This window comes from Lissotriton vulgaris, chromosome 1_1 (assembly GCF_964263255.1).
Source record: "Lissotriton vulgaris chromosome 1_1, aLisVul1.2, whole genome shotgun sequence".
In the NCBI taxonomy this organism is placed as follows: domain Eukaryota; kingdom Metazoa; phylum Chordata; class Amphibia; order Caudata; family Salamandridae; genus Lissotriton; species Lissotriton vulgaris.
In genome coordinates this window covers 570462563-570477784 of record NC_141685.1, presented here as the reverse complement: position 1 = coordinate 570477784, position 15222 = coordinate 570462563, and the positions used below count along the sequence as shown (strand labels likewise).

Here is a 15222-nt window from a genome sequence, read left to right as displayed (position 1 = left end):
GCTTATGTTGACTGAAAGGGCGGTGTACAAACTGAGAGGTAATCCACGTAAATGGAATGGGGTGTGGAAACCCTGGAACTCCTATAGAGGGAATATCTGTGAACCACTGGAAGAGGACGACCTCGAAGGATCTGAGAGTGACGAAGAACCTTGATTGGGTGTGTGCGTGCATGTAGGGTGTGTGATAGGGATTTGGGCGGGACCTAATTTCGGAAGGTGGTAGGGGGGGGTGTGAGAGATGGGGGGCTTCGATACAACTGATTGCTCTCTTTACAGATGGACTGTGCTGCGAGTTACGAAAGATATTACTTCAAGTACGTGCCGGACTAAGTGTGCTATTTTTACTGTTTCATGTTTGTTGCAAGAAAAAGGCAAAACTCGGACGAATAGTAATCAACAAAACACAAAATTGCAAACTGTATTTCTACGACACATGTATATTCCTATTCATCACGTCGCCGATGAGGCCAGAAGCGCATTGGAACTAATGTGGGTGGTCTACGTTTTATCATTTTCTGTATATTGTATGACCTCATTCACCCAGTAATTATATATAACTACGTGACTGATGATGATGTAAATGCTATCTTTGTTTTGCACCAAAAATAAAAATTTAAAAAAAAAAAAAAGTAAAGTTTGCAATACTGCTATTGGTACAACAGTTAATTCTGGATTCGTTAACAATTGATGTGTGTAGTGATGGCTGTTGGTGTGCACTGACGGGTGGCGGTGTGTGCCTGGTGAAAGCGTGCGCTGACCGCTGGTGGTGTGTGTGTGCGCCTGGTGTAAGTGTGCACTGATGGTTGGTGGTGTGTGTGTGCGCCTGGTGAAAGCGTGCAGTGACGGCTGGTGGTGTGTGTGAGCTTGGTGAAAAGCTGATTACCCTGCATACTCACATACCGATTACCCTGCATATTGAAACACTGCGCACCCTGCACACTCACACACTGCTGGCCCAGGACACCTACGTACTGCTCACCCTGCATACTCACACACTGCTCACCCTGCACACTCACACACTGCTGGCCCTGGACACTCACACACTGCTGGCCCTGGACACCCACATACTGATCACCCTGCATACTCACATACTGCTTAGCCTGCACACTCACATACTGCTGGCCCTGGACACCCATATACTGATCACCCTGCATACTCACATACTGATCACCCTGCATAGTCACACACTGCTCATCCTGCATACTCACACTCTGCTCACCCTGCACACTCACACACTGCGTGCTTCTGTACTGCTGGAACCAGTGCTCCTGTACTGTGTGTTCCATGCTTCTGTACTGCTGGGACCAGAGTTCCTGTACTGCTGGGACCAGAGTTCCTGTACTGCTGGGACCAGAGTTCCTGTACTGGTGGGACCAGAGTTCCTGTACTGCTGGGACCAGAGTTCCTGTACTGCTGGGACCAGAGTTCCTGTACTGCTGGGACCAGAGTTCCTGTACTGCTGGGACCAGAGTTCCTGTACTGCTGGGACCAGAGTTCCTGTACTGCTGGGACCAGAGTTCCTGTACTGCTGGGACCGGAGTTCCTGTACTGCTGGGACCGGAGTTCCTGTACTGCTGGGACCGGAGTTCCTGTACTGCTGGGACCGGAGTTCCTGTACTGCTGGGACCGGAGTTCCTGTACTGCTGGGACCGGAGTTCCTGTACTGCTGGGACCGGAGTTCCTGTACTGCTGGGACCGGAGTTCCTGTACTGCTGGGACCGGAGTTCCTGTACTGCTGGGACCGGAGTTCCTGTACTGCTGGGACCGGAGTTCCTGTACTGCTGGGACCGGAGTTCCTGTACTGCTGGGACCGGAGTTCCTGTACTGCTGGGACCGGAATTCCTGTACTGCTGGGACCGGAATTCCTGTACTGCTGGGACCGAAGTTCCTGTACTGCTGGGACCAGTGTTCCTGTACTGCTGGGACCAGTGTTCCTGTACTGCTGGGACCAGTGTTCCTGTACTGCTGGGACCAGTGTTCCTGTACTGCTGGGACCAGTGCTCTTGTAATGCTGGGACCAGTGTTCCTGTACTGGGATTTCCGTGCTTCTGTACTGCTGGGACCAATGCTCCTGTTCTGCTGGAACCAGTGCTCCTGTACTGTTCTATGCTCCTGTACTGCTGGGACCAGTGCTCCTGTACTGTGGGTTCCGTGCTCCTGTACTGCTGGGACCAGTGCTCCTGTACTGCTGGGACCAGTGTTCATGTACTGTGTGTTCCGTGCTTCTGTACTGCTGGGACCAGTGTTCCTGTACTGTGTGTTCCGCGCTTCTGTACTGCTGGGACCAGTGCTCCTGTACTGCTGTCACTTGCTCTGCTGTCACTCACACTGCACTCACTCACACTCTGCACTCACTCACTCACACTCTGCACTCACTCACTCACACTCTGCACTCACTCACTCACACTCTGCACTCACTCACACTCTGCACTCACTCACACTCTGCACTCACTCACACTCTGCACTCACTCACACTCTGCACTCACTCACACTCTGCACTCACTCACACTCTCACTCTGCACTCTCACTCTGCACTCTCACTCTGCACTCTCACTCTGCACTCTCACTCTGCACTCTCACTCTGCACTCTCACTCTGCACTCTCACTCTGCACTCTGCACTCTCACTCTGCACTCTCACTCTGCACTCTCACTCTGCACTCTCACTCTGCACTCTCACTCTGCACTCTCACTCTGCACTCTCACTCTGCACTCTCACTCTGCACTCTCACTCTGCACTCTGCACTCTCACTCTGCACTCTCACTCTGCACTCTCACTCTGCACTCTCACTCTGCACTCTCACTCTGCACTCTGCGCTCTCACTCTGCACTCTCACTCTGCGCTCTCACGCTGCACTCTCACTCTGCACTCTCACTCTGCACTCTCACTCTGCACTCTCACTCTGCACTCTCACTCTGCACTCTCACTCTGCACTCTCACTCTGCACTCTCACTCTGCACTCGCACTCTGCACTCGCACTCTGCACTCGCACTCTGCACTCGCACTCTCACCCTGCTCCCACTCCCACTCTCACTCTGCACTCACTCTGCACTCACTCTGCACTCACTCTGCACTCACTCTGCACTCACTCTGCACTCACTCTGCACTCACTCTGCACTCACTCTGCACTCACTCACACTCTGCACTCACTCACACTCTGCACTCACTCACACTCTGCACTCACTCACACTCTGCACTCACTCACACTCTGCACTCACTCACACTCTGCACTCACTCACACTCTGCACTCACTCACACTCTCACTCTGCACTCTCACTCTCACTCTGCACTCTCACTCTCACTCTGCACTCTCACTCTGCGCTCTCACTCTGCGCTCTCACTCTGCGCTCTCACTCTGCGCTCTCACTCTGCGCTCTCACTCTGCATTCTCACTCTGCACTCTCACTCTGCGCCACTTTCTGTAATATACATAATATGGCAGTGCTAGAGTGCGAGCTAAAATCAGCCCTGGGAAATGTTTAGCGTTGGTCCCTTACTGCAGCAGGTGAGCCCAACACATGAGTAAAACCCTCTGCAGGATGTCTTGAGCGAATCTGGAGCTGAATTACTGGGGAGCGGGGGCCAAAAACCGATTGGGGTCACTAACGGACCGCCACCTACCAGTGAGGATTGCTGGCTGCCACGCTCTCTTGCCTCGCTTTCCCCCGCCACCGCACCTGCCATAGCGGCCGCCGAGAGGGGAGAGCGATTACCGCTTCAGTCTGCCTACAATTGCCAGCGTCCCCTGCGAGGTCCCGGGGACGCCGCCTGCAGCGTCACTTGCCAGCGCCCGGAGGCGCATAAAGAAGAGCCGCTCCTGCTGGGGAGCGGGGGCCAAAAACCGATTGGGGGCACTAACGAACCGTCACCTACCAGTGAGGATTGCTGGCTGCCACGCTCTCTTGCCTCGCTCTCCTCCGCCGCCGCACCTGCCATAGCGGCCGCCGAGAGGGGGGAGCGATGGAGACATGGGCACGAGACCCCGATTCCTGTCAACTGGAGGGCTATAAATGTTTCTTTAGGCCAGCGCAGGAAGGCAGATCTGGGAGGGCAAAGGGAGGGCTAGTCATATATGTTGACCTAGATTTAAAAGGCATATGGTCACAACCCACATGGGTATGGGATACCATACAAGCAGTGGCATTCCAGGGACAGGGACAGAGGCTCCTAATATTACATTTTTATAATTCAGGCCCAATTGAGGGAAACTACCCTGTGTTACAAGAGCTAGAGAGTAGACTAAGTGAAGAAACAGACCTAAGGCAGGGGGGCCCTGAACCAACTATTTTGTTGATGGGGGACTTTAATTGTCACCTGTGCCCAAAACTACTCCCCATGTCCCCTGATTGGTCATCCTGCCCTGAAGAAAGTGGACCACACTTTGAACACAACAAAGAGGGTACACTGCTTATGAAGCTACTTGATAGGTTCACCCTCACCCACACAATGGACCTGTTGGCATTGAAAAACAGGGGACACTCTTACACCAACATTTAAGGGAAGAGGCTGCTCTTCCATCATAGATTTTATTTTAATTTCTGCCTTTGCCAAAGAGCAGATCAAAGAGGTAAGAACGGAGTGGAGCCCCTTCAGTGATCACAACCCCCTAAATACCATATAACGGCCTGCCTGTAGGACATGCCGGGGAAGACGCTGTAATTCACCCAATGGACATGGGGAGGCGCCTAAGATGGGCAAAGATTGATGCACAAGACTTCTACAGCACCCTAGGGGAAAGAGGGAAAGAACACATAGAGGCTTGCCTCGATCTTACAATAGAGGGCATAGATGTGGTCCTGGCATTCGAGTCCTTAACTAGGGTGGTCGATGGATTATTCAAAACCAAGCGGCCCATAAAGGATTCGCCAACCCCAAGATGGTTTGACTCTAACTGCTCACGGGCTCTGAGAGAGCTAAAACTGAGCCTTAAGAAGTCCCCGAGAGAGAAGAATGAAATTGCCCTATGTAGACGTAACTACAAAATACAGGTTAAGCAGAGAAAGATCACACTACAAAAGGAAGTCTGGGCAGACCTGAGGGAAGCAGGTGAAAACAGGGACTATACCCAATTCTGGAGAATCATAAACAGACCCCGCTATCAAGACTCTAGCTCCCCGGTAATTAGTACCAACATACATCTCGAACAATGGATTAACCATTTCAAAAGTCTTTATAACCAACAGGGGGAGAAAGTCAGGGACGGAGTGTGGGAGGGGGTAGAGCAACCGAACTAGAATTTTCTTTATTGGAAATCTCTAAGGTAATTCAGGGCCTGACTCTGAATAAGGCACCAGGCCCGGATGGCACCCCCCCAGACCTCTATTTAAGCAACATTGAATTATGGGCACCGATTATGACCAGAGTACTTAACGCAGCAATAAAATCTGGGCTCCCGCGATCTTGGTCAACTGCGTTGATTGTCCCTATCTATAAGAAAGGGTGTAGGGATAACCCACAATGCTACAGACCAATCTCGCTGATTGATGTGTCAGCTAAACTACTAGGCAGGGCAATTCTAAATCGCCTTGAGTGGACCGAAGCACACCACATCCTAGCAGACACCCAGTAGGGGTTTAGAGCAGGCAAATCAACTAGTGACCAATGCCTCAATCTTGATCTACTAGTTCCCAAATACACTAAATCCGATAATGGAACAATGTATATGGGGTTCATGGACCTGGCAGCTGCTTTCGATAACGTAAATAGAACCAAACTCTGGGCACTTATGTTTAAATTGGGAATTGACCCAGATCTCATTAACATCCTAAAGGAACTCCACTGGAACACCACTGCCAAAGTCTGCTATAGCGCGGGAGGGGTGAGTACCGATCCCTTCCCGTGCACTGGCGGGGTGAGGCAGGGGTGTGTCTGGCCCCCTTTCTATTCTCCGTTTACAAAAATGACTTTGAGAGCTCACTGACGGGTTTGGAGACTGACTGCCCAAGAGTAGGATCGCGTCACATACCTGTACTGCTGTACGCGGATGACGCGGTCCTGCTTCTATGAACAGCAGTGAGTCTGCCACATTTAGTCAGCGGCTTCGTTAGGTTCATGGAGAATCTGAATCTCTCGGTAAACCTGACCAAGTCATTTGTCATGGTGGCAGGGAAAAAAAAAACCAAGAGATTTGTGTTTAAAATAGGAACACATGCCTTAGAAACTGTGAACACATTTTCGTATCTGGGTCTCTTGTTTGATGGAGATATCAGGTTTGCCCCACTGATGGAGGAAAGGTGCAGGAAACTGGTTTCAGCAAATGGTGCTATTTTATACTTCGCACGCAGGTTGGGCCGCTGGTCACCAGAGCAAGTAATGACGCTGTATAGAGCAGTTAGCACTGCCAAAGCCACGTACGGGGCAGAGGTGTGGGGCTTTAGGGATGTACACCAGATACAAGTAGAGGAAGACACATTCCTAAGAAAACTGCTGAAGTTACCAAAGAGCATCCCAGCAGCAATTGCACACAAGGAGCTTGGTATCCCGTATATCTCTGACCTGATTAAAGTGAGACCGATTCTGACCTGGCTCCGTATCTGGTTAAACCCAGATGCTGAACTCAGTAGACAAATAATTAAAGATTGCCTCCAGAGAGATAGGTGCCTACAAATCCCCTGGCTTAAATACGTTAAAGAAACTTTAGAGTGTATAGACCATCAAACACTATTTACTGACCCGTCCATGATTGACACCTCTTGTAAATACCGTATTCATAAGCAGCTACTTGACAAATACGATTGTAGTAGGAAACAACGTGACTCTATTAAAATATCTGTAGCAGCGCACTCTTTAGTGAGCAACGGAGAGGGAATGGAACCATATCTATTTTTAATGCACAGTCAACAAGAGAGGTTTTTAATGTGTCGTTTTAGGCTCAATCTGTTACCTAATATTTTAGCTTATCCGTCTGGTTTTACTTTAACAATTGAGCAGAAGGGTGCCTGCGGCTGCGACAATAGGTCTCCGCAGGACACCCTTCATTTTGTATTATTATGTTCCTTTTATAGAATCCCTCGCCGTAGATTTCTGGTAGATATTTTAAAGGAGTCAAAAATATATCACGCTAAATCTGCTTTAATATTTTTGGAAAGAGCAACTGATATGCGTACTCTGTGCTCTATCATGAGTTTTTTAAAAATTGCTGTCAAATTAAGAAACACTAGGGGCTGATTTACGATGAAATGAACTAAATGCTTTCTTTTAACTTATAATAATCTCAATTTTAACACTGTAAAGTTCAGAAATATAATGTATTTGATGATTGTTGATTTGTACTTTGTATTTTTATGATGGTTAATCATCAAAATAAAGATTTACTGAACTGACTCCCACGTCATTCTTTCTTCTTTGCTTACCATTCGTCAGCTGCTCCTCCTGGCACCTTCACATCCCCTCACCCTCACATCCCCTCACCCTCACATCCCCTCACCCTCACATCCCCTCACCCTCACATCCCCTAACCCTCACATCCCCTCACCCTCCCTCACACCCCCTCACCCACTCTCACCCTCACACCCCCTCACCCTCACACACACCCTCACTCACCCCCTCACCCACCCCCTCACCCACCATCTGACCCTCACCCACCCTCTGACCATCACACACCCTCTGACCCTCACACACCCTCTGACCCTCACACACCCTCTGACCCTCACACACCCTCTGACCCTCACACACCCTGTGAACACACCCTCTGACCCTCACACACCCTCTGACCCTCACACACACTCTCACCCCCTCACCCTCACACCCCCTCACCCTCACACCGCCTCACCCTCACACTCCCTCACCAGCATAGCATAACAAAACATAGCATAGCAAAACATAACACAGCATAGCAAAACAAAACCTAGTTTAACAAAGCATAGCATAGCACAACAAAACATAGCAGAACAAAACATAACATAACATAGCATAACATAACAAAGCATAGCAAAACAAAACATAGCATAGTATTACAAAACCTAGCATAACACAACAAAACATAGCAGAACAAAACATAGCATAACATAACAAAACAAAACATAGCATAACAAAGCCTAGCATAGCAAAACAAAGCAAAACACAACAAACCATAGCATAGCACAACAAAACGTAGCGTTGCAAAGCATAGCAAAACAGCATAGCATAACAAAACATAGCATAACACAACATAGCATAGCAGAACAAAACACAACACATAGCATAACAAAACATAGCAAAACACAACATAGCATAGCTTAACAAAACACAACACACCATAGCATAGCAAACCAAAACCTATAATAGCATAGCAAAACATAGCATACCAAACACAACAAAGCATTGCATAGCATAAGAAAACATAGCATAGCAAAACAAAGCATAGCATAATAAAACACAACAAAACCTACCTTAACCTCATAGATGCTATTAAACATCTCTCCCCAGTGCTGCGCTGTCCATTGGAACTAGTGCTGAATGGGCGTCCAATGGTCGTGCGCAGCACTGGGGAGGTAGTGCTGCCGTCGGCCAATGCACCGAGGCAGCACTTAAGGGGATAACAAAGCATAGCAAAACAAAGCATAGCATAACAAAACACAGAATAGCATAACAAAGCATAGTATAGCAAAATATAGCATAGCATAACAAAACAAAAGATAGGATAGCAAAACAAAACATAGCATAGCATACAGCATCATTCCGCACCACCACAGCATCACTCAGGGGCACCACAACAGCACTATGTGCTACCACAGCATCACTGAATGCCACAGCATCACTCGTTCGCCATCACAACATCAATCTGTGCAACCATTCAACAACACCTGTTTCAAATATGTTCTCTCAATGTTTCAAGCTTTATTACAAATGAAACAAAAATATGTTAATATTTCACTTCTGTTCTTGAATTTTCGTCACAATAAAATAAACTAAACATAATCTTCACAAAGGTTATTTACAAAACTTTAAGCTATTGCCATTATAAATTACAATAACTTTTATTTAAGTATTAATTATTGAAAAACAATTAAAAGCCATTGTTGTTTGTAAAATCAATACATGTAACTTACGTAAATACGACACATATTGCATTACAAATGCTATAGGTGTCACATTTGCGAAAGTTATCATTATTGGCATTGTAAATGACAAAGATATTTATTTCGCTATTTTCAAAAACAAAACATAAATAAAAAATGTCATTTATAATACCAATAGCTCAAACTTTCCTAAGGCGAGACCTATTGCATTTCAAATGCTTGTTAATCATTTTGATTAGGTTTTAAACATGTTTGTACTTACCATGTAACTATGATATCATTTCTAAGAAATGTCTACACAGCAGTTATGTATTAAGACCGTAGAAATGGTAATGGAAATAAGTGAATAGAAGAATCTTTTGAAAATCCAAACAGCAACTCCATACCATATGTAAAAAAAAGTTCATAATGGGGGTACATTCTGCTGATTATCGTTCTTTTTACAAGGTAGGTGGTGGTTCCCAGCGCAAGTTTTGAATATAACAGGAGCAAAGTTACTATGAAGGCCTCAAATGGAAATAAAATTGTATTGTATTGTTTTTATGCCGTTAAGAGAATTGAGAGGCAAATTGATGAAACTGCTTTCAATCATTTTATTAAATTGGATTCCATTTATCTGTATTATTGTAGAGATTTGAAATTGGATAACTTGTTGCTGGACACAGAAGGTTTTGTGAAAATAGCTGACTTTGGTCTTTGCAAAGAAGGTAAATATTAGTTTTAGAAAAGAATTGCCTCTTATTAACTGTACACAGATAAATCTTATTATGTATTCGTTTGATGGCTTATGAAACTCTAAAGGTCCCAAGCTTTGGCATTTGATAAGATACCAAATGTGAGAGACACACATAGCAAAATGTAATATTTATAATTTTTCAAGATTGTCATTTTGATCATAAATACATTGTAAAAACTATTTTTTTAAAGTCTCTTACAATATTATTTAAATATTGAGACACAATATGTTTAGAATTTAATGTTGTGGTATATACTGTTTTATGAATTTTGTCTCCTAATCATTTGTAGTTACATTTTTCTTGAAATGTACCAATAATTATTGCCCAAGTTTGTCACTTATTTCTTACTGTAAGGCCAAACATCAGAAGTGCGATATTAAAATAAATTAAATTCAAATAACTTGTGACAGAAGAGTCTAAGATGTAAATCTGTATTAAAAATAAGTATGTGATTGAATAAATTAATAGAAATGATTAGAAAGGAGCAAGCGTCACTCATTCTGATTCAGGTTTGTAAATGTAAAACTGTTCTTCAAAGGTGTCCCCACACACTAACAGAAATCTAACAAAGCACATCTGCCTCCAGGAATGAATAAAATTTTTAGGTCTCGCCTGAGGCAGCGCGCATGCTCTGCTCTGTGAGGCATTTAGTAAGGGCTTTTGAGCTCTGAACACACGTGTGTGTGCTTTTTTTTTTTTTATTAGCCCGCAATTGGCCTGTGCATGTGTCTCCTTTAAAAACACAGCACGCAATTGGTCCAAGGCGGGTGATTGTCCTGCCTTGTTTTTACCATGGCCTAGGGTCCTCGAGAGCGAGCATTAATGCCATCTGTTTCTAATTATTGTGTTCGCGTTATTTGGAAACAGATGGTGCCAGCGCGAAACAGGGCTGTAATGTAAACGCCTGCAGGGAGGTTAATTTATGCCAGTGTTTGCTGGTACGCTTATCGGTTCCTTCAATTAAAATCAATAAATGTTGAAATTATGTTTTATACTTAGCGCAAAAACTAAAATACAAATATTTTTATGCAACATTAAGCATCCAGGATGTTGTTTTTCACAAGGCACAAGTTTAAAAAAATGTAATTACTTTGCTGATTAACTTCTCTCCCCTGAAAAATGTAGGCACATTTGTTTGGCCACATTTCCATTTTGTTGGTTTGGTAACATGCACTCCCTATCTTTTTACAATGAGACACCCTTCGTTCCTATTTACCCTCAGTCTCTCCCTTTCATCAAAAAGAGTTTCTCTATTACCCCGGTGTCTGGTGGAACGGTGATCGGCAAATCCTTACAAACACAAGAAAATGTAGAGAAATGAAGAACCTTTGCGCAAAAACGTAAACAAATACATTATAACACTGATCATCCAAGATGTTTATTTTCATTAGGCAGGGGCGCTACCACGAATATAAATTACAATGTTGTGTTCACAACTGTTCGGTGGAAAAAGAACAGGCAGACAGCACACCTTCCCCACTTCCCCCAGAAAAACATCTCTGTTGCAAACTTCTCTTCCTTTGTTTGATTCTCACCCACCTCCTTCCAATAAGCCCCTATCTCCCCACACATCGTAAAAAGATTTCTCTACCATCCTCCTCTGCCTCTCCTCTCTTCAGTGACCCCATGTATTGTAACTTATTTCACAGTGTTTACATCTTCATTACACAAAGCTGTTGGTCCTCAGTCAAAACAGGGGCATACTGTTAACCCCTTCAGGGGAATTAATTAAAGCCAGTGTATACAACGGCGCGCATGGGCAAATTTACATAAAACCAAAAACATTACAGTAAATCTACACTACAATAAATAAGTCAACCACTTTTCACCTAACCCCATATTTTCCAACTTATTTTTTTGTGTGTTTTGTGGTGAACTACCCAAAAATGTTGGGTCTTGCTCACACCAGGGGCGTAATGTTATCGACTGCAGGGTACTTAAAATACACCATTGTCTGGCGGGACGGTCATCGGCAAATCCTTATAAAAACAAAAAGATTGCAGGAAAAAGGAGAACCTTTGTGCACAAACTTAATAAAAATAAATTATAACACAGATCATCCGGATGTTTATTTTTACAAGGCTCAAGTTTAAATCATAATTAATTACTTTGGATATCAGCTTCTCTCCCCTAAACATCGTAGGTACGTTTGTTTAAACACACTTTTTAAAACATGTACTCCCTGTCTTTTCGATCTGAGCCACCCTCTGTTCATATTTACTCTCAACCTCTCACTTTCTCTAAAACGAGTTTCTCTGTGTTCCTCCTTTTCCCTCTGCATGTTCTCTTTCCCCCAACGCCCTTGTATTTTAACAGCTTTCTGTGGGTTTTAGAATGTACCACGCCAAGCTGTAACATGTTGCACAATACAGGGCCATAATGTAAACGCCTGCAGGGGGCTTAAATGTTGCCGGTGTCTGCCGGTACTCTTATCGGCTACTTCTATTAAAATCAAGAAAAGTGGAAATAATATTTGATACTTAGAGCAAAAACTAAAAAAAATGCTTTTAATTGATCCTAAGTATCCAGGATGTTGTTTTTCAATGGGCCGAAGTTTAAAAAGCAACTTCTCTCCCCTGAACACCGTAGGCACACTTGTTTGGCTACATTTACAAATTGCTGTTTTGGGAACATGCACTCCCTATCTTTTGACTGAGACACCCTCCGTACCTATTTACCCTCACGCCACATAATTACACTCTATTCAATGCAACATAAATACACTCCACATAATACCACTGAGCCACATAATTACACTCTACTCAATGCAACATAAATACACTCCACAAAATACCACTCAGTGCAAAATAGTTACACCCCACATAATTACTCTACTCAATGCAACATAAATACACTCCACATATTACCAATCAATGCCACATTATTACACCTTACTCAATGTAATATAAATACACTCCATATAATACCTCTCAGCACCACACAATTACACACCACGTAATTACACTCTACTCAATGCAACATAAATACACTCCACATAATACAACTCAGTACCACATTTACACACCACGTAATTACACTCTACTCAATGCAACATAAATGCATTCCACGAAAAAAATACTCAGTACATCATAAACACCCCATAATGACACTACTTAATGCAACATAAATACACTCCACATACCACTCAGTACCACTTAATTACATGCCACATAATTACACTCCACTCAATGCAACATAAATACACTCCACATAATACAACTCAGTACCACATTTACACACCACGTAATTACACTGTACTCAATGCAACATAAATACATTCCACAAAAAAACTACTCGGTACAACATAAACACCCCATAATTACACTGTACTTAATGCAACATAAATACACTCCACATACCACTCAGTACCACATAATTACACACCACGTAATTACTCTACTCAATGCAACATAAATACACTCCACAAAACACTACTCAGTACAACACAATTACACGCCACATAATGACATCCTACTCAATGCAACATACACTCCACATACCACTCAGTGCCACATAATTACATGTCACATGATTACACTCTACTGAATGCAAAATACAGTCCACATAACACTACTCAGTGCCACATAATCACATGCCACATAATTACATTCTACTCAATGCAACATAAATAGACTCGACATACCACTCAGTGCCACATAATTACACACCACGTGATTACGCTCTACTCAATGCAACATAAATACACTCCACATAATACCACTCAGTGCCACATAATTATAAGCTACCTAATTACACTGCACTCAATGCAACATACACTCCAAATACCATTCAGTGCCACATAATTACACGCCACGTGATTACGCACTACTCAATGCAACATAAATACACTCCACATAATACCACTCAGTGCCACATAATTATATGCTACCTAATAACACTGCACTCAATGCAACATACACTCCAAATAATACCACAGTGCAACATAATTACATGTCACATAATTACACTCTATTCAATGCAATATAAATACACTCCACATAATACCAATCAGTACCACATAATCGCACGTCAGAATTAGTCTATTCAATGCAACATAAATACAATCCACATACCACTCAGTGCCACATAATTACACGCCACATAATTACACTCTACTCAATGCAACATAACTGCACTCAACATTATACCACTCAGTACCATATAATTACACGTCACATAATTACACTGTATTCAATGCAACATAAATAAACTCCACATACCACTCAGTACCACATAATCACACATCACAATTACTCTATTCAATGCAACATAAATACACTCCTTAAAATACCACTCAGTGCGACAGTTACACGCCACATAATTACTCTACTCAATGCTACATACACTCCACAAAATACCACTCAGTGCCACATAACATGCCACATAATTACACTCTACTCAATGTAACATAAATACACTCCACATAATACCACGTAATAACACGCCACATAATTACTCTACACAATGCAACTCAAATACACTCCACATAATACCACTCAGTACCACATAATCACACGTCACAATTACTCTATTCAATGCAACATAAATACACTCCTTAAAATACCACTCAGTGCGACAGTTACACACCGCATAATTACTCTACTCAATGCAATATAAATACACTCCACATAATACCACTGTGCCACATAATTACATGCCTCAAAATTACACTCTACTCAATGCAATATAAACTCCACAAAATACCCCTCTGTGGATCATAGTTACACGCCACATAATTACACTATACTCAATGCAACGTAAATACACTACACATACCACTCAGTACCACTTAATTACACACCACATAATTACTCTACTTAATGCAATATAAATACACTATACATAATGCCACTGAGTACTACATAATTACACTCTACTCAATGCAACATAAATACTCTACTCAATGCAACATAAATACACTCCAAATAATACCACTCAATAGCACATAATTACATATCGCATAATTACACTCTAGTCAATGCTACGTACACCCCACATAATACCACTCAGTGCCACATAACACGCCATATAAGCACACTTTACTCAAGGCAACATAAATGCACCCCACTTACCACTCAGTGCCACATAATTACACTCTACTCAATGCAACCTACATACACTCCACATAATACCACTCAGTGCCACATAAGTACATGCCACATAATTACCCTGTACTCAATTCAACATAAATACACTTCATATAATACAACTCAGTGCCACATAATTACATACCACATATGTACACTCTACTCAATGCAACATAACTACACTCAACATAATACCCCTCAGTACCACATAATTACACGTCACATAATTACACTGTATTCAATGCATCATGAATACACTCCACATACCACTCAGCTCCACATAATTGCACGCCACAATTACACTCTACTCAGTGCAACAGAAATACACTACACAGAATACTACTCAGTGCTACATAACACACCACATAATTGCACTGTACTCAATGCAACATAAATACAC

The 15222-nt window shown here is 43.3% G+C and overlaps 1 protein-coding gene across 2 annotated transcripts in view; it reads left to right on the top strand.

Moving 5' to 3' along the window:
• Positions 1-15222, top strand: part of PKN2 (protein kinase N2) — a 674671-nt gene that overhangs the window by 456551 nt on the left and 202898 nt on the right. For both annotated transcript variants that reach the window (XM_086953970.1, XM_086953971.1), the window contains exon 18: positions 9629-9705. In XM_086953970.1, the coding sequence (XP_086810096.1) occupies positions 9629-9705 (77 nt within the window). The remainder of the gene's footprint in view (positions 1-9628; positions 9706-15222) is intronic.